This window comes from Sapajus apella, unplaced genomic scaffold (genome assembly GCF_009761245.1).
Source record: "Sapajus apella isolate SASKATOON/1434 unplaced genomic scaffold, GSC_monkey_1.0 scaffold47, whole genome shotgun sequence".
In the NCBI taxonomy this organism is placed as follows: Eukaryota; Metazoa; Chordata; class Mammalia; order Primates; family Cebidae; genus Sapajus; species Sapajus apella.
In genome coordinates this window covers 2,808,497-2,835,683 of record NW_022436987.1, presented here as the reverse complement: position 1 = coordinate 2,835,683, position 27,187 = coordinate 2,808,497, and the positions used below count along the sequence as shown (strand labels likewise).

At 44.8% G+C, this 27,187-nt stretch overlaps 1 protein-coding gene and 1 pseudogene across 3 annotated transcripts in view; one reads left to right on the top strand and one right to left on the bottom strand.

Moving 5' to 3' along the window:
• The window catches only part of SYT9 (synaptotagmin 9), a 246,562-nt gene that overhangs the window by 35,586 nt on the left and 183,789 nt on the right, over positions 1-27,187 (bottom strand). The window contains exon 7 of one of the 2 annotated variants that reach the window (XM_032240615.1): positions 26,578-26,803. The exons of the other annotated variant lie outside the window; for it this stretch is intronic. Within the exon in view, the coding sequence (XP_032096506.1) occupies positions 26,792-26,803 (12 nt within the window). The 3' untranslated portion in view covers positions 26,578-26,791. Of the gene's footprint in view, positions 1-26,577; positions 26,804-27,187 lie in introns of those variants that run through there. 2 annotated transcript variants of the gene reach the window in all.
• On the top strand, positions 22,534-23,769 carry LOC116525074 (annotated as a pseudogene). Its single transcript, XR_004257568.1, has 2 exons — positions 22,534-22,566; positions 22,605-23,769. The product of XR_004257568.1 is annotated as a cyclin-dependent kinase 1 pseudogene (transcript).

The window sequence follows — 27,187 nt, the reverse complement described above, 5'->3', positions numbered from 1 at the left end:
TATTGCAATTAATAACCAGGGATGCAGGCATTCCTGTGTTTGATTTCAGATGGGTGCTATGCTTCCCAAGATAAAGTCTCCTTTAAAATGCATCCTGGAGAACTGGGACCAATTTGACACATGATCTTTGAAGAAGCAGCAGCTCATTTTTCTCTGTCAAACAGCGTGGCTGAAATACCCTCTGCCAAGTGGGACAACCTGGCCTCCTAAGGGAAGTACAGATTATGACAGCATTCTACAATTAGGCCTGTTTTGTAAGAGTGAAGGTAAATGGTTTGTGGTCCCCTATATGCAAGTTTTCTTTTCTCTAAGGAATAATCCTAAGTTATGTAAAACTTGTACCCCATACCCTGCTAACCCCTCCTCAGGACTGCCCCCACATTTAGGACTCCCTGTGGCTCCTCCCTCCACAAATGCTGACCAGGCCTCCTCAGCTCCAATAACCCAAAAGGAGCCAGAGGAGGCTGAGACAGCCAAGGAACCACAGGCTTCTAGGATGCCCAGAATCTGCCCCCTACAGGCAGTAGGAGAATTTGGTCCAACTAAGGTGCACACTCCCTTTTCAATTTCTTACTTAAAGCAAATCAAGGTGGACTTAGGAAAGTTTTCAGATGACCCGGAGAAGTACATAGATGTTCTGCAGGGCCTGGGTCAGTCCTTCGAATTAGACTGGAAAGAGATCATGTTATTGCTTAGTCAAACCCTAACCAGCAATGAGAGAAAGGCTTCTCTAGCAGCGGCTCAAGAGTTTGGGGACACCTGGTACCTTAGTCAAGTACATGACCAAATGATGCCAAAGGAAAAGGACAGATTTCCTACAGGTAAACAAGCTGTCCCTAGCATGGACCCTCGCTGGGATCCTAACTCACAACAGGGGGACTGGAGTCACGGGCACCTCTTAACCTACATACTTGAGGGATTAAGGCAAACTAGGAAGGAGCCCATGGACTATGCAGTGTTACCCATCATAACTCAGGGGAAGGAAGAAAACCCAACAACCTTCCTTGAGTGATTGTGGGAGGCCTTAAGAAAGTATACTCCCCTATTGCCAGACTCCACTGAGGGTTAGTTAATATAAAGGACAGTTTATTATGCAATCAGCAGCTGACATTTGGAGGAAGCTCCAGAAGCTGGCCCTGGGGCCAAAACAGAGTCTAGAATCATTGTAACCTAGCAACCTCAGTGTTTTATAATAGAGACAAGGAGGAACAGGCAAAACAGAACAGGAGAGACCAAAGAAAAGCTGCAGCCCTAGTCATGGCCTTCAGGCAAGCAGACTCGAGAGGCTCAAATGAGGGAAAGCCCTGGGTCAGCTGCCAGTCTGGCAGAGCTTGTTACCACTGTGGCATAACAAGACACTTTGTAAGAAATTGTCCCCAGAGAAATGGACCACCACCTCGTCCTTGCCCACTGTGCCAAGGGGATCACTGGAAGGTACACTGTCCCAGGGGATGAAGGTTCCCAGGGCCTGAGGTGGCTAACCAGATGACCCAACAGCAGGACTGAGGGCACCCAGGGCAAGTGCCAGCACAAGCCATCACCCTCACAGAGCCCTGGGTAAAGCTGACCATAGAGGGCCAGGAGGTTGATCTCCTTCTGGATACTGGTACGATCTTCTCCATATTACTCTCCTGCTCGGGACAGTTGTGCTCCAAGTCTGTAACTGAGGAGTCCTAGGACAAGAAGTCTCCTGATATTTCTCCCAGCCCCTAAGCTGTAACTGGGGAAATATGCTCTTCTCCCATGCCTTCCTCATGATGCCAGAAAGTCCCACTCCCTTACTAGGGGTGGGACCTGTTAGCCAGAGCAGGAGCCATTACCTATATGAACCTCATCAGGATAATCCCTCTCTGCTGCCCATTATTTCAAGAAGGGATTAATCCCGAGGTTTGGGCAATGGATGGATAATTCAGATGGTCAAAAAATGCATGCCCAATTCAAATAAGACTAAAGGATCCCACCTCTTTTCCTTACTGAAGGCAGTACCCCCTAAGACCAGAGCCAGAAAGGGGTTACAGGATATTGTAAAGAACTTAAAAGCTCAGGGTCTAGTAAAGTCCTGTAACAGCATTTGTAACACTCCAACTTTAGGAGAACAAAAACCTAATGGACAATGGAGGCTGGTGAAAGATCTCAGGCTTATTAACAAAGCTGTGATTCCTTTATACCCAGCTGTACCTAACCCTTACTCCTTGCCCTCTCAAATACCAGGAGAGGCACAATGGTTTATAGTCCTGGACCTTAAGGATGCCTTTTTCTGTGTACCATTACAACCTGACTCCCAGTTTCTGTTCATCTTTGAAGACCCTTTAGACCAGAGTTCTCAGCTCACCTGGACAGTGTTCCTCCAGGGCTTTTGAGATAGTCCCTACCTGTTTAGCTAGGCTGTAGCCCAGGACCTTAATAACTTTTCACATCCAGGTACTCTGGTTATTCAATATCTGGATGACTTACTTTTAACTGCAAACTCCAAAACCTAGTGTCAGCAGGCCACCCATGACCCCCTAAACTTCCTTGCCACCTGTGGATATAAGGTTTCCAAACCAAAAGCCCAACTTTGTAGGCAAGAGGTAAAATGCCTAGGGCTTGTCTTGTCTAAGGGCACTAGAGCCCTTGATAAAAAATGTCTCCAACCCATGGTGGCCTTCCCCCGTCCAAATACCTAGAAACAGTTGTGGGGATTCTTGGGAATAACTGGTTTTTGCTGATTGTGTATTCCCAGATATGGTGAAATGACAAAACCCCTCTACACTCTGATTAAGGAAACCCAAAAAGCTAACACCCATCTAATACAATGGGACATTATAGCTGAGGCAGCCTTTCAGACTCTGAAGCAGGCACTACTGCAGGCTCCAGCTCTAAGCCTTCCTACAGGGAACAACTTCTCCCTATATGTTACTGAAAAGTCAGGAGTGGCACTGGGAGTTCTCACCCAGACTTGGGGGACCACACCACAATCAGTGGCATACTTAGTAAGGAAATTGATGCAGTAGTGAAAGGCTGGCCACACCGCTTGCGAGTCATAGCCATGGTGGCTATACTGGTCTCAGAAGCCGTTCAAATAGTGCAAGGGAAAGATCTAACTATATGGACTTCACATGATGTAGCTGGAATTCTGGCCCCTAAGGGAGGCTTATGGCTGTCTGACAATCGCCTACTCAAATATCAGGCCTTAATGCTTGAAGCGCCTGTACTTCAGCTGCACACATGTGCAGTCCTCAACCCAGCTACTTTTCTTCCTGAGGAAGAAGCAGACACAGAACAGGACTGTCAGCAGGCTATAGCTCAGAACTTTGTGGCTCAAGAGGATGTCTTAGAAACTCCTCTAGCCAACCCTGACCTTAACCTGTACACTGATGGAAGTTCATTTACAGAAAATGGACTTAGAAACAGGATATGCAGTAGTCAGTGATCAAACAATGCTTGAAAGTAATTGCCTTCCTCCTGGAACTAGTGCCCAGCTGGCAGAACTGGTAGCCCTCACTCAAGCTCTAAAATTAGGAAAAGGAAAGAGAATAAACATATACACAGATTCCAAATATGCTTACCTGGTTCTGCATGCCCGTGCTGCCATATGGAAGGAAAAAGAGTTCCTAGCCTCAGCAGGAACTCCCATTAAATATCATAAGGAAATTTTAGATTTATTACAAGCTGTCCAAGAACTGAAAGAGGTAGCAGTATTACACTGCCAGGGTCACCAGAAAGGAGATGAGAAGGAAGAAGAGGGCAATCACGGAGCTGACCTAGAAGCAAAAAGGGCAGCTAGACAAGAATTTATAGCAGGACTTTTAATATGGGAAAACCCTCTCCAAGGAACTAAACCTCAATACTCATCAGAGGAGGTAGAGTGGGCAATTTCCCAGTGACATAATCTTCTTCCTTCGGGATGGCTAGCTACTGAGGAGGGAAAAGTACTCCTACCTGCTGCCAGCCAGTGAAAAGCACTTAAAACCCTACATCAAACCTTCCATGTGGGTATAGAGAATACATATCGAATTGCCAAATCTGTATTCACAGAGAAAGGTCTCTTGAAGGCTATCCAACAAATAGTCAACGGATGTGAAATATGCTAGAAAAATAGTCCTTTGGTACATTGCAATGCTCCTCCTAGGGAACAGTGAGCCAGTCATTACCTAGATGAGGACTGGCAAATGGACTTTACCCATATGCCTAAGTCTCAGGGATATCAATATCTATTAGCATGTGTACATACCTACACCAACTGCATTGAGGCTTTCCCTGTAGAACAGAAAAAGCCCAAGAGGTAATAAAAGTCCTGATTAATGAAATAATCCCTAGATTTGGGCTCCCTGTCATCAAAATAATAACAGCCCTGCCTTCAAAGCTGCAGTGACCCAACGAATTTCCAGGGTGTTAAGAATACAGTATCATCTCCACTTTTCCTCAAGGGAAGTGGAAAAGATGAATGAAATTCTTAAGAGACACCTAAAGAAACTGGCACAGGAAACCCACCTCTTGTGGCCTTCTCTATTACCAATAGCACTCTTAAGGGCTCAAAACTCTCCTCAGAAAATAGGACTCAGCCACTATGAGATGCTTCTTGGACAGCCCTTTCTTACTAATGATCTTGTATTAAACAAGGAAACAGCAGATCTAATAAAAGATATAACCTATTTGGCTAAGTACCAACAGGCTCTTAGAACCTTACCTGAAGGACACCCTAAGGAAAAAGAGTTGTTCTGCCCTGGAGACTTGGTGCTTGCTTAGTCACTCCCCTCAGACTCTCCCTAACTAGGCCCATCTTGGGAAGGACCATTTTCAGTTATTCTGTCTATCCCAATGGCAGTTAAGGTGGTGGGAATAGACTTGTGGATTCATCACACTTGACTGAAGCCTTGGACACCTCCTGAAGAAAATCCCAGGCCCTCAACTCCATAGCTTGAAGTTCCAGGAGATGACCCTTTGTACACCTGTGAGCCATTAGAGGATATACGTCTGTTCTTCTGACAAGATCCCCAGGAAAGTAACTGCTCATGAGTCTAATGTACATCGTGGCATTAACAAGACGATCACTCTTAACTTTGCTATCTCTCAAACTCCAATTATTCCTTTCATAGTGGGGTGGGGGGAAGCTGGAATATTAGGAAAACTTGGTACTGGCATTAGAAAAGTTACTACCTCTACTCAGTTTTAATATAAGCTATCTCTGGAGTTAAATAATAACATAAAAAGGTTGCTAATTCTATCTGCATAGGCAGCTCACTCTGCAGAAACAGCTTAACTCTTTAGCTGCTGTAGCTCTTCAAAGTAGAAGGGCCCTATATCTGCTAGAGAGAGCCTGTCTTTTTCTAGGGAGAAATGCTGCTACTTTGTAAACCAATTAAGTGTGGTCTTAAAGAATTCAGGGATCATTCGAACATAGGGCTAAAGACCTTCAAGAAACAGTACTGTGGAGCTTGTTTAACAACTGGCTGTCCTGGCTTTATCTTCTCCTAGGCTTGTTTATAACCATTCCATATTTGTTGGCCTCTGGGCTTCTCACCTTTAACCTTCTTGTCACGTTCGTTTCTTCTAGAATTAAAACCATAAGGCCACAAATAATCCTGCAACTGGAACCCTGATGTCCTTGGTTCATGAATGCTATCATGGACCTCTAGATCAACCTGCACCCCTGAAAGACTCCCCTCTGGAGGAAACCTCAACTGCAGGGCCCCTTCTATGTCCCAATTCAGCAGAAAGTAGCTAAAAAGTGATCGACGCCCATGTCCCAACAGCAGTTGGACTTTCCTGTTCAGAGGGGGGACTGAGGGGCTGTGTTAACTTCTCTTCCCGGGTCCACAAGGGGCATGGTTTCAAAGACAAGAACTTCCCAGCACCATACCTCTGTCCACCCCTCCATCTGGGAGCCTAGAATTCTTTGTCTAACTTGCCTGCATGCAGGAAGGTCGACTGCCCAGGTGAGCTTCCTTTGATTAGAACAGCCCACAAAAAGCCCTGGAAGGAGGAGCTCTGTTGTGGGCTGGACAGCCAATCCAACATCAGCATCAAAGATCAATCACTCCAGCAGAAGTTTGACGGAACTCCTCTCACGGGACAAGAACTTGAATGGGGTGGGAGTAACTCCCAAATTAAAAGTCCCCCCTCCCCTTACCTGTGGGGACTCCGTCTCTGGATCCCCTCACATGCCAGTGTGGGAGCTCCCTCTCTCTCTGCTCCCCTACTTCTCTTTCTCTCTCTGCCTAATAAATCACTTTTCTGCAAAACTCTTTGGGTCTGATATTTACTTGAACACTAACATTGCACTGCCAGGGTTTCCTACCCATTCTTGGGCGAGTGAGAGCCCAAGGATCTGAAAAAAACATATCCAATCAAGGAACAGTGAGTGCCCACCCAGGGATGCTCCTTGCAACCTGCTCCTGTCCCCCAGTTACAGCATGAGGCACATGGTAGGGCTCAATATACACTGGCTGAATGAATGCATGCATGCTAGAGACCAGGACATCTGAAGATGGTCATGGGAATTGATACCAGATAAGGCAGTGGCTGGCTCTTAGGGCTTAGGGAAACACTTTGGAGTATGTTCCCAGCTTGCACTGACAGTACCCACTACTCCCTATGGTGGGCATGGCACCATGCCTGGCTTTTTTTGTTTTGTTTTATAAAGACAGAGGTCTCAGTATGTTTCTCAGGCTGGCCTAGAACTCCTGAGCTCAAGCAACCCACTGACCTTAGCCTCCCAAAGTGCTGGGATTACAGGCATGAGCCACGGCGCCCGGCCTCATTTTATTCTTTAAAGGAGTTTGAGTTAGCTTTTCTGTTCCTAGAAACCCAAAGCATTCTGCTTGACTCAGGGTGTGATAATTGTCCCATTAAAAGCTCTCTGGGCAACTGCCTCCATTGCTATCTTGTATGGAGTTTATGCTCTGCTCTAGGGAACAGCTTTCTCTGAAAGGACTATGAGTAAGGCAACAATAAAAACAAAAGCACTTTGGAAGGAAGGGAGGGAGTCATTCAGAGCTGTCCTAATGGACAGACCTGGAGCAACATGTGGAAGCCCCAATGAGATCATTTTGACTGTGTAGAAGCAAAACTTTGTCAAAAATCAGAACTTCTTTACAACAACCTCTCAAGATATTGCACAAGAGGATGGGAGAAGATTGCCTTTGAAATGGGCCCAACTTACGTACCCACACCTTTATGGGAAAGCAGTGGACAGAGTCAGAGAGCAGCTTTTCTGTGTGAGCAGAACTGCAGGGAACAGGAGCAGGAGTGAGAAGGCCTCTGGGAGCTAGGACATTCTTATTTAATACTTGATGCCAATGTGGCAACAAGCAGCATTGCTTATGAGTAGATTTTCTAGATGTTAATTACTTAAGATGATTATACATTCTGATTTATTTCACATTTGAATTTGATTTCTTATCATTGTTTGCTTCCTCAGTTTTTCTTATATATAAATCTGTAATGCTGTCAGTTCTGTCTTACTTAGTGACCTTGAATTGCTCATTCACATTTTAAAATTAACAACTGGATATTTTGTGTATTTTTTTCTCTGCTTTTGTGTGTTTAGACTAATTTTCTAGCTATTTCTTTCTCTAGAGTTGGGATTCAGCCAGCAGCAATGTCAGACTTATTGTTGCTCAGGGGGTACATGCTAGTCCCTTGCAAGAAACAGTTGCAGGCACAGCTGGATCCAGAGGTTTAGACAGTGTCGTCAGCACTCATTATCACCTTCTCCACTTCTCAAGTATGCTTTCTTTTGTCTCACTCCATCCTGGAGTGCACTCTATTATTCTGATGGTGAGAGAGCAGCCAGCAACTCCACATTTGCATCCTCACAGCTTCAAGTCCAGTGGCAAGGTGTGACTTTTCCTGATAGTTCCAACAAAATTCCTGGGTCTAAATTGGGTCACACACTCACCCTGAACTAATTTCTGAATGTGATGATTGGGCCTAAGCTGGGGAGATGCAAAGATGCCCTGGAGCTGAGGATGTGGATACCTCTACCAAAACCACATGGTCAGAGAGGGGAGGGGGGCAAATCTTCAAATGAAAATGTGGCTCTTTTATCTGAAGAGGAGATGAAATGCCGCATAAGCAAAGTCATACATTTTCACTTCAGGGCTTTTCAAGCTAAGATAACAAGGGACAATTATGTTCTGCTTTGGAGGAATAAAATCTTTGCAACTAAAAAATTTAGTCTTGACAGTATCCAACATTTAAAACACATCTGTGGGAAAACCACACAGAACACAGCATGACTTCTAAAGTAAAAAAAGAGTATTCCATTAGCTTTCAGAGTTTTAAAAACAAAGGGCTTTCTGTTAATCAATTTTATTGCATATTGTTCTGTGCATGTCCTACTGGGTTTAGAAATTATGGTTATTTTGAAGCATTTGATTAGGTGGGGAGGAAATATCAGAAGCAAAACAACTGGAAGTACATTAGCAAAAAACCTACATCATAAATCATTTGGAAATGCGAGGTCATAAAGGATGATAAATTGGTGCCAGCAGGATGTAGACAAAAGAATTTTCTTAAAAATTCTAAGGCATTGTTCTAGTTTTAATTGTTAAGTGAGCTGAATAATAACAGCTGAGAAGGAAAAGTCTTTTCAAACCATCGTAACTGTGTGATCCTTATACTGACCATGTCAGAAACCAGTTGTGCTCTGGTTGGTATACCTGTGTCGTCAAAGCTGTTTGACCAGCGGAGATGTGAAGCTGAGAGGTTTGCTGAGATGTGTTGGCATGTGTAAAATTTTTTTCCAGGGAGAGGGCAAGAAAAAGAAAAGAAAAGTTAAACTGGAACTCCAATAGGTTGTGAGATTCATCTTGATGATAAAATAGTGAAGACAGAAAGCCTTTCCTAACAGGTGGAGAGAAGTCCGCATTTGGACCCAAATAAGCTTGGTAGCTATGCCTAACAAGCACTGAGATGGAGGAACACTGTGAGTTTAAATCCGTATTAGTCAGCTTTTTGTTACAGTAGCAACCCCCAAACACTAATGGGTTTGTGGCTGGCTGCAGTTCTGCCAGACAGGTAGAGATCTACTTCTGCGTCTTCTCGTTCCAGGACCAAGCTGAAGAAGCCCCTATTTTCCAAGGCATGTTATACCCATGACAGATGCTAAAAGTTCAAGGGGGTGAGTAGAAACATGTGGAACTGGTATGCTGTCATACATTCATAGTCTATTGGTCAAAGCAAATCCCAGGGTGGAATCCCAAGCCATTGGAGTCAAGACCCTGACAAAATACAATCTACCTTCATCTGCTAGCTCTGCCAGTTATTTGCCTCATGATGTTGGATAAATTAGTTAAACCTCAGCTTCTTGTATCTGGGGAGACAATACTGTTTACTTCACAGGGTGAGAGTTAAACTAGGGATGCCTGTACAGCACTGAGCACAGTGGCCTGGATAGAGTAGAAATGCTAACATTGGCTTATTATTCATTGGAGACTTCATATTGCAGGCAAAGTATGCCTGCCTGGGAGGATGGCAATGACTGGCATCAGGGAGAAGGCAGGACAGGAGTTGAGAGGTTTCCTGGGCATAGGAGATGGGGTGGTGGTCAGGCAGGCGAGGAGAGGGTTTAAGGTGGTGGGAAAAGCAGGGGCCTACCAGACCCAATACTCACAAACACTGGGGAATGGATGAATAAATGGGTGCATGAAGAGAGACAGTTCAGGCCCTCTCTCAAACAACTCTAGGGGAACAGCTGGTCTGAGCATGGCTGTGGCTTTATCTTCTAGGACAGCCTGGTCACCTTGCTTCCTCTGGGTGAAGCAGACTTTGCCCCTTGAGATCAAACCTGGCAGGCTGTGCTTTCCACACCCCATATCCAGTCACCTCTCTGTCCCCCATCATCATATCCTGCTCTGAACTTCCCCTTCTCCAAACCAACCCCCCATTTTTCCACTGTCTCCAGCCCTACTCTGGTGCTCCACCACCTACCTCCCCTACGTCCTCATCCTTTACGTAAACTTTCAATCCACTTTCTCATTTCAACCGAATCCTGGTTCTCCTTTAAAGTCACAATACTTTCTTTGTAGCACTCTCAAGAGAAGGCCATTTGGTCCCTTACATTCCATGCATCTCAGGTGGCCTGGTGAGGTTGTCTCTTTTTCCTTTTCTTTTTTTGAGATGTAATCTCCCTGTGTTGCCCAGGTGGACTCACTGCAACCATTGCCTCCTGGGCTCAAGAGATTCTCATGCCTCAGCCTCCTGAGTAGTTGGGATTACAGGCACCCACCATCACGCCTGGCTAATTTTTGCATTTTTAGTGGAGATGGGGTTTTTCCATGTTGTCCAGGCTGGTCTTGAACTCCTGACTTCAAGTGATCTGCCCATCTCAGCCTCCAAAATGCTGGATTACAGGCGTGAGCCACCGTGCCAGGCCTCTTTTGCTCCTTGATGCCTTTGCTCCTCCACTTTCTCGTAATCCTCCATCTTGGCTTCTCCTCCCTGCTTCCATCAGTAACACCCTCGGCCACCCTCCTTCATTCTGTGAAAACCACACCCCTGCTGCTCCCAAGTTTCCTTTCCACCTCAAGCCCTGCATCTGTCCCATGCCAATCAACTAGGCCGGCAGCTGTCTCATCCTTAGTGCTGACCCATCCACTGTGAAACCATGACTGAAAAGTGGGTTTCAGGTCTCTGGGGAAGCTGCAGAGACCCTGCCTGTCACTCATTGTGCCTGCTACAGAATTATGTTTGAAGGCCTATGAAAAGTGAGTTATTTTGAGAGAATTCTCTTTGCTCTGTAGAGCAGGTTTTGCCACTTTTTCAAACTATTTCTGTATGTCTGAAAAACAGGACCACACACCACACAACACTGGAGACATAGTGGGCACAGTTGCCATTTTCAGCATAGATTGACATGCATAATCACAGCATGAAATTGCAATAAATAAAGCACAGTCATCTTGCTGAAGCGGCACACTCACAGTAGTGCTGTCTTCCTTGGAGCAGGAGGTGTGTGGTGCTACCCTGTTCTGCCTCGAGGTGAGCTACAGTGGGGATTTGGAGCCCTGGGCAGAGAAGATCTGCACGAGGAGTCTGTGTCCACACTGCTTTTTAGCAGGTGCCATCACAGGCAATGATGTTTTCCCCAAGCCTCAAGCCAGACCCCTGAACCTGGGAATGGTGCCCTCTCACTGTAAAGGCTGCATTCAGAATAAATCCCAGAGAGAACCAGATGGCCCTCTGGTCCTTCGGAGACTCCCCAACTCTCCTCAGTTACACAAAGTTACTAGATTGTCTCAACAATATTTATGGAACCCTGAGCCCAGAGGTATTTCTCTCCTTGCAGATTTCAAGGCTTTGCTTAAACCCCCTCCAAAGAGGGAGAGCTCATGCTATAAGGCAAAACATGAGATGCAATCGGCGAGGGCGTTTTTCATTGAGCTTTTTAGAGTATAGATGTTTGAACGTGCAATCTTCTGAAACCATACAATGATTGTCAATGAAGGATCCCTGATTTGTGAGTCAGATCTTCCTGTGGTACCTGTGGTACCAAATGCTAATGTTTGGGATCAGGAAGTTGTCACATTGTCACTGGCTCCAGAGATCACTGGACAGGAGGACCAGCCCCAGAGTAAACCCTCCTGAGAGTTCTCAAAGCATGAGCATCAGTGTTTCTGGCCAAGACTCCATAAACCTCATGAAGCCTGCTTTCTCCTTTAATAATAATGATACTAATAATAGCTAATATCCATTGAGCAAACATTTGGTACTAGGCACTCTTGTAAGTGTTCTTCATTTATTAACTCATTTAATTCTTATAACTCAGAGGTGGTTAAAAATTAATATTCACTGTACAGTCCTTCCAACAATAACCATGATTATCCTGGAACACAGAGACTTGATATTCTAGCTCTATGATTTCACCAGTTTGGAGCTTCTCATTTCCTTTGCAGCCCTTGGCTCAGCAATAGGCACAATTGTAAGGTCAAGTGGGTATCTTCCAGGAAACTTGATGCTGTGCCTGGGGCTGGTTCCCAGCTTGGGGCTCCCACATAGAGGCTGCTTATGCAAGGACAAAGACCAGTCTTGTGAACAGTTCTATGCCAGCTACAAGAGCTGGGCTTTTTAGTAACTTCAGCACAGGAGCCACATGCTGTGGGCAGTGGGGTAGGATGATCTGAGCCCAAACATGGGCCAGAGGACTTGTGCAGCCATCTGGAAGAGTCAGCTCACAAAGAGGAGACCTCCCCAGTGCCCCACTGTATAAACAGTGCCTCTGGGGTTCCGGTGTTAGGCATAGTCTGAAGAGTATTCAGCCCAAGACTCCTGTCTATTAGAAAAATTGCCTCCCTGGCTGAAGGAGGCCAGGAAGCAGCTGCATCCCTGTGGGCCATCTTCCCAGATGTTGCTTTGTATGGTGTAGAAAAAACAAACAATGGCTTAGGTCAGAAACTTGAGGCATGAGTATGTACCACTGTCAGCCAGTGAAAGCCCATGAGAAAGAGAGGAAATGGTGCTTGGAGGTGTAGGAGGAGAGCAGGCGTATTCAGGGGGCCAGCAATGCCTCAAGGTTTCTGGAGAAGCATCAGGCTGGAGCCATGAGAGGGCAGGGTCAGGGAGAAGGGGAGCAGAGGGGGACTGCAATCAGGGGCTCCCAGGAGACCATGCTCAAGGGAGGTCAAGGTCTGAGAGAGCAGAGGGCATCTGTGGAGTATGAGGCTGGACAGCAAAGCCCAGAGACAGCCCCAGACCATGCCACACGTGCTTTCAGAGGCCCTAATTCCCGCTGAAGCACATTTTTGGACATTTGAATTCTCCCTTCTGCTTCTCTCCTTTTCTTATACATACATGTATGTTAAATAATATCAATTATCAAAGTGTACCTAGCATCCATTAAGTTCCAGACGCTGTGTTAAACATGTTACATTCATTTTTTCATGTAAGTTCTGTGAGGTAGGATCTATTACCGTGTTGCTAAAGAGTAGAATAACCTGAGATTTCGAGGAATTTAGAAACTTGCTCAAGGACACACAACTCAAAATGGCAAAGCCAGAATGTGAAGCCAGCTCCAGCTCCCATGCTTTTAAATACCACACTCTCTCCTGGGTTTCCAAAGTGAAAAGACCCCATCCTGGCTTTGATAAGTGGATGACGGCCCAGGGCCCTAGCTAGGATTCTTCCCAGCAGGGGAGGACTCTCCTAGAAGCTTCTTGGCAAAACAAGCCACCCACCCATCTGCGCCCAGCCACTGACCTCTAAGTCCCCGTGCTAATCCTGCTTTGGAAAATCACAAACTCCATGTGAGATCAAAGGCAAAGTCCCAACTCCCGCCTGTCAATCCATTCCTGCTTGGCCCTTTATGTGGTGCAGGCCTCCAGGGAGGCAGCAACCACAAGCCAGGAGATAATCTCAGCTCTGCTTTCGTGGAGAAAACCTCCATTGGCTATGGAAATTGAGCAATTTTTCACTTAAAATCATCTGAAAACAAACTTCAGTGCCTTCAAAATTATATATTCACAGAACATTTCTAGACTCTGGAATAGGATTAGATGGTAATGATTTAATTGATGGTTAAGTGTGTAGATAAAATGAATATGCTGAATTCTTTCCGTAATTATCTCTCCAAGGAGCCCCAGCAGCTGTAATTACTGTCTGAGGCCAAAATTACAAACCAGCTGTAGTTTTAAGAAAAATATGTTGCAGCCTCCACTGGATCATTGAGGAAAAGTCGGTCACTACCAGCGCAGAGGACCACTAGAACCCATCAAAGAGGGAACACAGCCCTGGAAGACGTTCATTCCCAAACCTCAGGGAATATGTTCTTGCAGCCTTGTTCTACATCTGGGTGCTTCACTGTTACTGTGTACTGCTCTCTCCTTCCAGCTGGGAACCCTTCTTCCTCCCCTAGGAAGATTTCTCACACCCATCAGTTCACACCGATCTCTCACCCTGAGGACCAGAGAGCAGACTGAGCAAAAAGAGGCACTTTTAAATCTCAGCCCGGGGAGGAAGGGGGAGCCCTTGTTGGCCTGCAGGTAGATTGACAGTCTCACTACAACTCAGAATCTGTGCCCTTTTTGTAGCCAATAAGTAGGTCAAATTGGGTTCTAAATCTACTTCTGGCTACAGTAAACTGGAATGGCTACTTCCACTGATCAAATAGGTTCAATCACGACCGACTTCTCTGTAGATGCTAAGCTCCTGCCTGAATAATTATGCAAAATCCAAGCATTTATTCAACAACCATCACAGAATTATGAAGTATCTCCTACGTGCCAGGTACTATGTGAAAGATTGGGTACATGTTGATACACAGAGTAGATAAGTAGATATGGCTCCTGCACTGTTGGACTGTGGCTCTTGAATTATCCCTGACTTGACTTGGAATCTGCCAACAGTCCTGTCTGAGACATTAGGATCTGCATCTGGAGATGAAGTGGTTGGGTAGAAGAGAGTTTCAGGATGAAGTGGGCATGCTGCAGGTGTAGAAGGGAGCACATGAGCTGCTGATTTCAGTTGAACTGGCTGGAGACACTGGCCTGGACTCCCGGGAGCCCTGTCTGCTCAGCAGCCTCTTTCATGTGTTCAGCACTTCTTGAGGTGCCTACCATGTACACAGGCTGTGCCCTCTGTGGTTCACTCCTTCTACTCCTTAAAACATGACCCCATGCCCTATCCTTGTGCAAAGCTCTTGCTAGGCATGACTGAGACACAACACAGTACCAGGTAACACCATAACTGGTATTAAACAATCGCTCTAATTATTTTCTTATGTCTATTTCCTTAGCCATATTGTAAAATTCTGTGGGGGATGGGACCAGCATTTCCCCATTATACCTCCAGTGCCAGATAGGGTGCTTTACATTTTCTCAAATAATCAGTTTAAAATAAATCCTCCAACTCCACTTCCAAAGGAAAGGCAGGGGGATTCCTTTTCAGGTGAAGGCGTTAGGCAGTGGGGTCTGCAGAACAGTGAGCAAATCTAGACTTCCACAGGGGCACACCAGAATCCACCCATTCCCATTCAAAGCGTCTTCTCTCTCATTCTCATTCCTTCTTTCATTCTCTCTCTCTCTCTTCCTTTCCCTCTCTCTCTTTTCTCTCATTTTCCTCAGTAGACTATGTACTGGAAGGCAGGCACCATGTGTTTTTGTCACTGAATCCTCAGTGGCTGGACATCACGTGGTACAGAGGGTCCCTAAATAAGTGTTTACTGAATGAATGTATCAATGAGCCCATGAGTCCTGAAGAGTTATCTGCAGTGATGTCAACGGCCAGGGGAGGGCAGCAAAGGGCAGCAGAGCTGATGGCAGAGGCCCCAGGAAAGGACTACTGCTCTTGGGGAGATAGACGCTTGGCATTGTGTCAAGGGACCCATGACCAATGTGAGTATTTGGAGACGCTGAGTGCCACAGGACTGGAGAAAACTGCTGACAGGAACCCAGAGAAGCCCAGTGTCATAAAGGAGGGGGACCAAATTGAATGGGGAGCTCCAGAAGTGGGTGGCCAGTGCTGGGGATGGAGGAGTGTGGAGAGAGGAGCTGAAATCCCGATTCCCAGTGATCTAGTCTAGAGTCACAGTGTTGGCAGCACGAGTCCTGTGCTGAGCTCTCTAGGACTCCAAACATGCCCCAAGGGCTTTAACTCTCTGGTTCTTGAGATGACAAGTGTTCTGAAAGTCGGGTCTGATACCATTCTCCACCCTGGTTTGTGCTGCAGAAGAGTGGGAGGAGAGAGCCAAGAGCAGACTGCAGCTGCGTGCGTGCGTGCGTGCGTGCATGCGTGCGTGCGTGTGTGTGTGTGTAGAGGTGTTCTCCAGCCCCTCCTCAAGTCCCACCACAGGGGTAGGGAATGGCAGCGTTGGGTCTGTAGAAGCAAAGCTCCTCCCCTCAGCCATTTTCACTGGAGGGTAGAGCCCTGATGGCATGTGCAGAGACGTGGCAGGAGGTGGTGGCACTGCTGGGACCATCGCTTCTTTGGAGAGTTTTGCAGTGGGTTCTGCTGGTCTGGCAGGCTTTGAGATTCAGATCTGGTTTGCTGTCCTGAGCTGTGCTGGCCTGAACTTTATGGAATAGGCTACAGAATGGTTTGCTTCCAGGAGGGTGGATGATGAGTGCAGAGTTGTCGTCAGTAGAAATCAGGTGCCTGTGGGAAACAGTCATAGCTGGAAGGCTGGCTGAGTATTGCCAGGGGAGAAGGGGATGATGTTTTTCTTGGTGTCCCAGAAGAAGGGATCCATCTCCAGGGCTGAACCTGTTTGGCCCACACAGACCCATTCCTTTTGCCAGTGACTGCTTCAAAAATTGGCATACTCTGGCCATGATATCGTAAGGAGCCAGTTTGCTGGGGACTTGAATAATTTTTTCCTTGCTCTTAACAGAGAGCTACATGAAATACATTTTCCTGTGGATACTTTCATGTCTGGATGCAATTCCTCGACCTGCATCCATCTTGCCACCAATCTGAAGATGAATCAAAAGGAAGGAATGATGGCCCAGTAGCCTGGGAAGAACTGGTGTTCCTGGTACCATCATTAACCACAGAGTCTGCAATCCCTGAAACCCCCATTCTTAACCATGGAATCTACAATCCTATCTCTAGACCCTTTGTCCAGATGCTACTCTTTCTTTGTTTAATCCAGTTTGTGTCAGGATTTCTGTTCATTACATCAAAAGTTTTCTAATACAGCAAAGCAACTGTAGAACTTTTCATTTTATCTTTAACCAAAGAAGACTTCCAGGAAATATCTCCTCAGTGGGTTTCTCCCCAACCACGGGAATTTTGTCTTTGTACTAGTGCTATGATTTGTTTTAGGAGTCTCATCTCTCCACCTGTCATATTCCCTTGGCAGGCTAATTTCTGCTAATTCCCACAATATGCATATCAATGAGCTTTCAACCTCAGGTACACAGAACTTCAGGCATGAATAGCACATTAATCTGTCTACTTCTAAGTGGTCTGCTGACATGTTTGGGTGTCAGTTACACCTACAAGGCTGTAGTCACTGTCCTGGGTTATTCTGTTTGATCTCTCTGCAGGATGCCTTAGGACACCCAAGGCCATGGCCATCACTTACATCTGGGATTTGATCTTATCTCCTGTCTATCACTGGAAATCTCCTGTCCTGGAACTTTTTTTCCCCATCCACTGGGTGTCATTCATAGCAACTGGTCTTGTGCACTGATGTTTTATTGTGTTGTTGTACTCTTCCTCCTGGTATTGGTTTTTATGTTTTCTTGATAAGATTCACTAAACAATCGCTGAGCAATATAGTCCCTCATGTCTTTGTAAGATTGTCTGCACTCTTGGCTAGGAACAATTTCTTCTGGTTTTTTAAGCTGTGCTTCAGAACCTCATTCTAAACATCAGCCTTATCTTGTAAGTCCAGTACTGATCATCATCATTGATATTCTTCAGTATTCCAGAGTTCCAAAGGGCAGTAGGAAGAAGCAATGAAAATACCACCTGTATTCTCATATCTTTTATTTTCCACTCAAAAAAATACTGCCATATTCACTCATGGTGGAGTGTTTATGTCCACGAGAAGCAGTGGCTTTGAACAGTTTTGGTAGACTCTTTATTACACCTTACGCAACACTGGGAAGGTATCTTGCCATCAGACCTTTTGAGTCTCCACGAAACTTCTTTATGCCCCCCTCCCCCCAGGAAGAGTCATTGTGATCTTTCTGAGCTTCTAAAAGCAGCATTTTTTTTTTTTTACACTCAAGTGAGTGGGGATCCTCCCTCATTTGTGCTTCTCTTCCTGAAAGTGTGACCTCCTCCCAGTAGGATGAATCTCATGCCTATTTATGTTATTTCCATAATTCCAGCTTCTTTTCTACTCATGGGGGTTCCAACCCTTTTAAGGTTTCATCTTCAGCACTTCTACACTGTGTAAAACTATGTGAAAACAAATGGAGTGGCCAAACACACCATTTGTCACTGTGCTTTGGATAGCTGTGAGTCAATACATGTTCTGGTGAGTCTTCAGGTTGTATGGAAACAGAGGCTCAGTCAAGGTAGTTCAATGAAAGTTTTAGATGGGAGTGCTTATGGTGTTCTGTGATCAAATACTCATGGAACAGAAATAGAAATGGATTCTTAGAGAAGCCCAAGAGAAGAAACGATGATTGCCTCATTTTCCTGACATTTCTAAGTTTGGTGGTGGAATCTAATTGACCCAACTCACCTTCATATGCCATACGTCACTGGACAGCACTTAAAAAGGGTTCTGGGAGCATTTCCCTGTCTTGATCCAATCACCTATGGCCAGGGACACACACTTTACAAACCATCATGGTTAGGGCTGCATGCTCAACAAATATTAGGGATGAAGTTGTAGATGCATGCAGGGGAGGCTGAGATGGTAGGCACCGTGAGTAACATGTTCCAGTGTGGGCTCTGCCTCTTATCTGCTCTGTGACACACCCCTACTTCCTTGTCCTGACCTCCCATTTGCTAAAGTCTGATTTCCAGCTTTGAAGTCTCTGCTCAGTCTCTCCAGCCTTCTTCTGCTCATGTCTTCACCTCCCACCTTGCAGCCTGTCTTTCGATTTGAGGTTGCTCAACTGCAATTCCTGTGGCTTGGCCTGGGGGTCCACTCCCATGAAATGCTTCTCTGGCAATCTTGGCAGGTGTATCCCAGTATTCCTAAGCACTGGCTGTATCTTTGCACAGTGCAGGCTGCTTGAGATTAGACATACTCCTCCCCTCCTCCCAGTCCACATTAGCCCTACACTGACTCTTTTCAACCTCCTTTTCTTTGTTTTCTGGAGCAGAGCAAGGTTTCCCAGACAGTTTAAATGTACATTCTTGGTCAATGTCTCATGCTATCATGACACTGCAGCAAACAGAGTGACTTCCTTTCTTCTGTGCTGTGTGCATGCCTCCATGCCCCTACTAGTTTGTATAATTCCAGTTTCTATAATTTCTTCCATTCTTTTCTGGAACTTTGTCTTCTCTGTTAAAGTAGATTTTTAGGAATATTTTCCAGGTTGGCTCATCCCTCTGAATGTCTTGGGTTTGTCTGATTGAAGCCAAATGGACACAGTGAGTATTTCCTTTCTGAGTGGTGGGCAGTGGCTCTTGCATCAGTTTTAGGCCCATTAGAGCTTCAGAGTAAATGCTTAAAGACTGCCCACAGCTGGACTTGCTGGCTGTGAATTAGATCTGGGAGGAGAGGACTTAGCAGGAAAAAGCTTCTGTATCTGACGCTAAAATCAGAGTTGAAGTCTGAACAGAAGTGGGACATCCAACAGTCAGGGGCGGGATGTAGGAGGTGCATGAATGACAGGGGCGTGGCTCTGATCTAAGAAGGGCAGTTTCATTGCGCAGAGCAGAGCACTGGAGAGGTGATGAGTTGTTCCAGGCAAGCTGATGAAAGTTGACAGAAGAACAGGAGCAAGGTTTGGATGGTAGCAAAAGATCCACCTGCACCAATGTGAAAAAGTGGCCCTTTCAAGGCTGAGCAAGGTTGGAAGAGGGCAGAGCTGCTTCCAGGACACCAGAGAGTGAAATGCAGCAAGTATGCAGAGAAAACCTGGGCACCAAGGGACCTGGGAGAGAGGAGGCGGATGATGGGTGGGCCAAGTTCTGGTAGTCGGGGAAGGTGGTAGAAGGCATTGCATTAATGCTGGGTCCTTTGCCCTTGTACTAAGAGCAGCACACGGCTGCTTCTGAATCCTGCCCATGGAGTGACATTTGCTTCTGTATGCCACAAAGATGAGATGGGGCCCTGATGTGCCTGTTATAGGAGAGCAGAGCATTCTGTATGCTCTGTGAGAAGAGCCGGGCCACGTGTCTCCAGGTCAAAGCCCACACACCGGTTATCCCCTCCCTCTCTGTATCATAAACCTTTCCTTTCTTATTGGGAAGGATTTCTGTATTTCCAAGAGCCTGGTGAAGTGGGGTCAGCATGTGTCTCTGGAGACCACCCTCTTCCCTGTGGAGATTTGGCAACTCTCCCATCTATACAAAGTTTGAAACCACCAATTATATGATTTGCACAATTACAATGAAATAATTTCCTGTCAGACTCCCCCTCCAGATTCTTTACAGGCAGGTGCTTTGTCTTCCTCTCTGTGTCCACAGCACTTGGTATGGTATTCGCAACCTGGCGGGAATGAAGGAGTCCGTGTGCAGCCAGGCACCTCAGGGAATCCCTTCATAGCAGTGACACACACCTCCAACATGAATTGCCTCTTCCTTCCTTCTGTGGCTTTGCACAGCATTTTTCTTTAATTATAAACACACAGTTGGTATCTCGATGCTGTTTAGTCTATGCACAGCGCAGCTCCAAACTGGAAGGTTAAATATTTGTGGTAAAAATAATTTGTTTGTGCCCATGCAAATGTGGCAACACAAACTTAGGCATGTAGTATTCTATGCAGAGAAGCTAAAACCAAGAGATGAAGTTAATTTCTGGTGAAAATATGTGATAAAAATATTAGAATTCTGGCATTTCAGAAAAAAAAAATCACTCTAGAGGGTCCTAAAAATAAGTACAGTGGCTGTTTTCAAAGTGCATATCACACAGTGTTTTTTGAACTGTGAACAGTGTCCATTAGAGGTTTGTGAAATTAATTTAATGATTGTGACCAGTAGTCTATTTTTAATGAAAAAAATAAAATACATCACATTATGTTTGTTAATTTCATGAAACTTTTGTTTCAGTTTTATATGTATGTCCATGTCATGATTAAAATATATATTTAAATGTGAATCAATGCCAAGAACATTTGAGGCACACTGCTCCCCTCCATGTAGAACTGGGGACTTACTGAAATATTGTGCTACACCCTGCATTCTTGACAGCGAAGTCTTTGTGAAGTACTGGAAATTCCAAAAGCCTGATAAATGAGAAACTTGGGATGTTTCTGGAAAAGTTATCCTTATTTAAGCACTACAATGGAATCATCAAAAATAAGCCACTAGAAAGCCTGGGTAGAGTTATAGTTTCCCAGAATTTTAATTGGCTGCAAAAAGGAAAGAAACACTTGTCCAGCATCTTTCACTGCTTTCACCAGATATGATGCTAGGGGTTTTCATGTAGATCATTTAATCATCCACACACAGGTCTCTAAAACTACGTGCAAATATCCCCATTTTACAGAGGTGGAAACGAATCCTCAGAGAGATGAGATAATTTGCTCAAGCTCAGCGGCTCTAAGTGGCAGAGCTGGAATTAGGTTCCTCTTCCTGAGAGACACTAGTGACAACGGCACAACTGAGGTCATACACCAGGAAATTGAACTGGGTCATGTCTTCCTTTTTCAGTAAATACTTTTGCTCTCCTCATTTTCTGACTGCTTCTATCACAGTAGCTCTTGCGTTTATCTGTTTTAGACATTCAGCTTCCAAATTAGATTTGAAAGAATTTGGCCAAAAAAACAACCAACCAACCAACCAAACAAAACACAACCCCCCCCCCCCTGCCCCCACCAACTGGACACCACTGTATTAAACAAGTAATTTAAGTCTTTGTGTGTATGTTTAAGTTTGCTAAGAGCTCTTACATTTGTACATATACATGCATATAAACAGCATGTTACAAATAATCTAGCAGCAGATAGGAGCACCATGGACCCTTCAGTCTGGGATCAGACTCAGCAAGTTCTCATTTTACAATCCAAATGTAAATCCATGTCAATCCTACGAAGATACTGCTCCCAGTTCCCTCCCTCCAAAGCCACCAAGTTCCTTTCCCTGTGGCTGGCTGCTGCACCAACACTTCTTTCCCTTTTCCAAACCTACTCTTTCTTCAGCTTCTTTAACCACCTGTAAAGAACCTTACATAACTTACCACCCTACCCACCTCAATAGCAAGCAAGTCCTGCTTAGTAGCACAGAGCCTTACAAACAGAGGCCACCTAATGTTCTCTTAGCATGGAGTGGGGGGTAATGGTGGAGGGTCTCAGTCCTTAACTTCCAAGCCCTCTTCTCTAAAATTGGAAAAGGTGAAGCCCTGAATCTGGCCCAGACCTGTTTCTCCAGTAATAGTCCTGGCTCATGCAGTCCTCTTCTAGTCTTTTAGGCTGATTTTCTTGTTTTGAAATGGAGTCTAGCTCTGTTGCCCAGGCTGGCGTGCAATGGCGCAATCTTGGCTCACTGCAACCTCTGCCTCCTGGGTTCATGCAAATCTCCTGCCTCAGCCTTCCAAGTAGCTGGGATTACAGACGTGCACCACCACAACCAGCTAATTTTTGGTAGAGACAGGGTTTCACCATGTTAGTCAGGCTGGTTTCGAACTACTGACCTCAAGTGATCCACCTGCCTCAGCCTCCAAAGTCTGGGATTATAGGCCTGAGCCACTGTGTCTGGCCTTTCTGCTGATTTTCTAATCAAAAAGTTATATCAGTCTTTGTCTTCAATTTTCCAAGGACTGGCGTTTAAAGTGCACAGACTATACAGGGCTCAGCACTGTATTTCCAGTTATGGAATACAGTTATTTCATATAGGTTATATCATTCTTAATTCTGTCCCTAGTTCCTGCTACTGAGGAAGTCCATACTTAGCAGGACAGTCTCCTGGTCTGCCATGAATTCAAACACAATGTAAAGAGAGTGAAGGAAGCTACATCTGTGCTTGGGGACTTTAGAAAATTATTGGCTTGGAAGTTGAGCGGAAAGCGACGCGGCTGTGGTAGTTGCCTCTGCGGCCGCCGTGGGATAAAAAGCCAGGATCTACCATACCTATTGACTAACTATGGAAGATTATACTAAAATAGAGAAAATTGGAGAAGGTACCTATGGAGTTGTGTATAAAGGTAGACACAAAACTACAGGTCAAGTGGTAGCCATGAAAAAAATCAGACTAGAAAGTGAAGAGGAAGGGGTTCCTAGTACTGCAATTCGGGAAATTTCTCTATTAAAGGAACTTCGTCATCCAAATATAGTCAGTCTTCAGGATGTGCTTATGCAGGATTCCAGGTTATATCTCATCTTTGAATTTCTTTCCATGGATCTGAAGAAATACTTGGATTCTATCCCTCCTGGCCAATACATGGATTCTTCACTTGTTAAGAGTTATTTATACCAAATCCTACAGGGGATTGTGTTTTGTCACTCTAGAAGAGTTCTTCACAGAGACTTAAAACCTCAAAATCTCTTGATTGATGACAAAGGAACAATTAAACTGGCTGATTTTGGCCTTGCCAGAGCTTTTGGAATACCTATTAGAGTATATACACATGAGGTAGTAACACTCTGGTACAGATCACCGGAAGTATTGCTGGGGTCAGCTCGTTACTCGGCTCCAGTTGACATTTGGAGTATAGGCACCATATTTGCTGAACTAGCAACTAAGAAACCACTTTTCCATGGGGATTCAGAAATTGATCAGCTCTTCAGGATTTTCAGAGCTTTGGGCACTCCCAATAATGAAGTCTGGCCAGAAGTGGAATCTTTACAGGATTATAAGAATACATTTCCCAAGTGGAAACCAGGAAGCCTAGCATCCCATGTCAAAAACTTGGATGAAAATGGCTTGGATTTGCTCTCAAAAATGTTAATCTACGATCCAGCCAAAAGAATTTCTGGCAAAATGGCACTGAATCATCCATATTTTCATGATTTGGACAATCAGATTAAGAAGATGTAGCTTTCTGACAAAAAGTTTCCACATCTTATATCAAGAACAGATAGTTGTGTTTTTATTGTTAACTCTGTCTATTTTTGTCTTATATATTTCTCTGTTGTCAAACTTAAGCTGTACTTCATCTTCTAATTTCAAAAGTATAACTTAAAATGTAAATATTCTATATGAATTTAAATATAATTCTGTATATGTGTGTAGGTCTCACTGTACCAACTATTTGTTACTATAATAAAACTATAATATTGATGTCAAAAAAAAAAAAAGAAAATTATTGGCTTGAAGCAATAAGAGGAACATCTGGGCTGAGGAGTCCTCAAAGACTCTCATGTGATTCAAAAGTCCTTTTCTTCCTTATTATTTCCTCTCTTTCTTTCAAGCAATTCCTCTGGCAGTAGCAACTGGAACTAAAAGTGATTTCTCTGTAACAGAGGGCAACTTTCTCATGGCCTTTGCTATTAACTGTTTCATGCCTGCTGACCTGCAAAAGAATCAGGAGAGCTAGCACTGGAGCAGATGATGCACTTTGAGTGATGGCTTAGATTCTGCCTGGACTCAAACCACTTGGTTGATGGCAGGATCCTATATTTTTTCCCTTCTTATCCAGAGAGTACAGGGTTTCTGTGAATTATTTCTTTCTTTGCAATGATCCCTGGATCCTCATTCCTGATATAAGACTAGTTCTAAGTAAGCACACATTCATGTGATACATTGGTTCCATACTAGGCAATGGAAATGTCACTTTATCTGTAAGGAGCAGGATAAGAGCCATCAGCCCTAATCCTTGGAACAGACTTTTTGTAACTCTAAGGAACATAAAATTTAAAACGTAACTGAAAGATTAGATTCTGTCATCCCCAACTATTCACTCATAAATACAACAGGCACCATGGAAGCCAGGATAAAGTGCAAATTTAAGATTATGAGTGTGCTTATAATAAATATTGACAACATCAGGCCTTCAGTGTTACCATTCTTGATGTTATCCTGCATGCCCAAGGTGGAGAAGCAGAACTGCTCCCCTGGCTGCCCTGCCATGCTTTGGGGTCATGTGATATAACCTTCCATAGCCATGGGGCCTTGGTTGTCAACTCATTCCTGGACCTTGTGTGCCAAAGTGAGTCCAGCTCTCACACTCTTCACCTCTACCACCGGGCTGACCGAGACTGCCAGGCTAGGATCCTCCAAGCAGGATCCTACCTCGATCTTAAAAGCTTCCTATGAAGAGCTCCATCATCACTTTTCCTAAAACAAGAAGCCCACCCTAATCCTTGCTTGGCTTTTGGTTCCTTCATTAGAGGCAATCACTGCCATAGAGAGCCCCACTCACTATCCCTCCATAGACATTTCTAGAACTAAGTTGGGAGCACCAGATGCTCAGCCTTGATATTTCATCTAGAACAACATGGGAGTCTTTGAGGACTACCCAGCCCAGACATTTCTCTTATTGCTTCAAGTCAATAATTCTCTAAAGCCCCCAAGCAAAGATGTAGCTTAACTATCTTTACAGATTGTGTTTGAATTCATGGCAGACCAGAATACTGTCCTGCTGAGTGTGGACTTCCTCAGTAGCAGGAACTAGGGACAGAATTGAGAATAGCACTAACACTGGAAATACAGTGCTGAGACCCATACTGTAGCTGAGGTGGATGGTCTCTGACTCTGTGGGACTCTCTGCAGCCAGTCCAATTCCTGTCTTCCTCTTGTGAATAAATGTTCCTGGCTCCAACTTAGCCTTATTTCTTGATGTGACTCTAACTACCGTTATGAAGGGGGTTATCTTAGTCCTTTTGGACTACTATAACAAAATACCTTAGATACGGTAATTTATAAATGACAGAAATTTATTGCTCCCACTTCTTGAGGCTGGAAAGTTCAAGATAAGGAGCTAGCTGATTTGGTGTCTGGTAAGGACTGATTTGGTGTCTGTCCCTCTGCCTCATGAATGGGGCTATTGTTCTATGTCCTCACGTGGTAGAAGGGGCAAACAAGCTTCCTTGGGCCTCTTTTATATATATATACATATATTTTATTGCACTTTAGGTTCAGGGGGACATGTGCAGATCATGCAGGATTGTTGCATAGGTACATATAAGGCAAAGTGGTTTGCTGCCTCCATCCCCCCATCATCTATATCTGGCATTTCTCCCCATGTTATCCCTCCCCAACCTCCCTAATCCCCGCTGTCCATCCCCTAGTCCCCCCCAACAGATCCCAGTGTGTGATGCTCCCCTCCCTGTGTTCGTGTGTTCTCATTGTTCAACATCTGCCTGTGAGTGAGAACATGTGGAGTTTGATTTTCTATTCTTGTGTCAGTTTGCTGAGAATGATGGTTTCCAGATTCATCCATGTCCCTCCAAAGGACATGAACTCATTGTTTTGTATGTCTGCATAGTATTCCACAGTGTAATGTGCCTTGGGCCTCTTTTATAAGGGCAGTAATCCCATTCATGAAGGCAGAGCCCTCAGGACCTAATTGTTTCCTACCTCTTAATACCACCACATTAGAGATTAGATTTCAACATATGAATTTTGGGAGGATGCAAGCACTCAGACCATAGCAGAGAGAGAATGCAGATAAGGCCCAGCTGAAAGCACCAGTAGATGTGGATGTATTTGGATCCACTTCTCCAATCCCATTTCCAGGACTTCATTAAGCATTAATAACAGGAAGAAAAATTCAGAATGTTTACATTTAAAAATTTTTAGTCAATCTTAATGCCTTTGGATGGTATTTACTTTCTTGATTAGCGTATTAGTCCATTCTTACATTGCTATAAAGAAATATCTGAGACTGGGTAATTTATAAAGAAAAGAGGATTAATTGGTTCACAGTTCTGCAGGCTATACAGGAAGCACGGCACTGACATCTGCTTGACTTCTGGGGAGGTCTCAGGAAGCTTTCACTTATGGCAGAAGGCAAATGGCAGAGCAGGGGCGAGCAAGGGGGGTGGAGGTGCTGCACACTTTTAAACCAGATCTTGCAAGAACTCACTCACTAGTATGAGGACAGCACCAAGCCATGAGGGATATCATCAAAACGCCTCTCATAAGGCCTCACCTCCAACATTGGGATTCACAATTCAACATGAGATTTGGGCAGGGACAAAATATTTAAACTATAATCCCACCCCGGCCCCTCCCAGATCTCATGTGTTTCCCGTATTGTAAAATACAACCATGTCTTCCCAATAATCCCCCAAAGTCTTAGATCATTCCAGCATTATCTCAAATTCAAAGCCCAGAGTCTCATCTGAGATGAGGCAAATGCCTTCTACCCATGAGCCTGTAAAATCAAATAGCAAGTCATTTCCTTCTAAGATACAATAGAGGAACAAGCATTGGATAAACCTTTCCATTCTCAAAGGGAGAAATTTGCCAAAAGAAAGGGGCTAGAGGTTCCCTGCAACTTTGAAACCCAGCAGTGCAGTCACTAAATCTTTCTCTTTTTTGAGATGGAGTCTCTCTCTTGTCACTCATGGTGGAGTGCAATGGCACTATCTCAGCTCACTGCAACCTCTGCCACCTGAATTCAAGTGATTCTCCTGCCTCAGCCTCCTGAGTAGCTGGGATTGAAGGTGTCTGCCACCACACCTGGCTAATTTTTATATTTTTAGTAGAGATGGGGTTTCACCATGTTGGCCAGGCTGGTCTTAAGTTCCTGACCTCA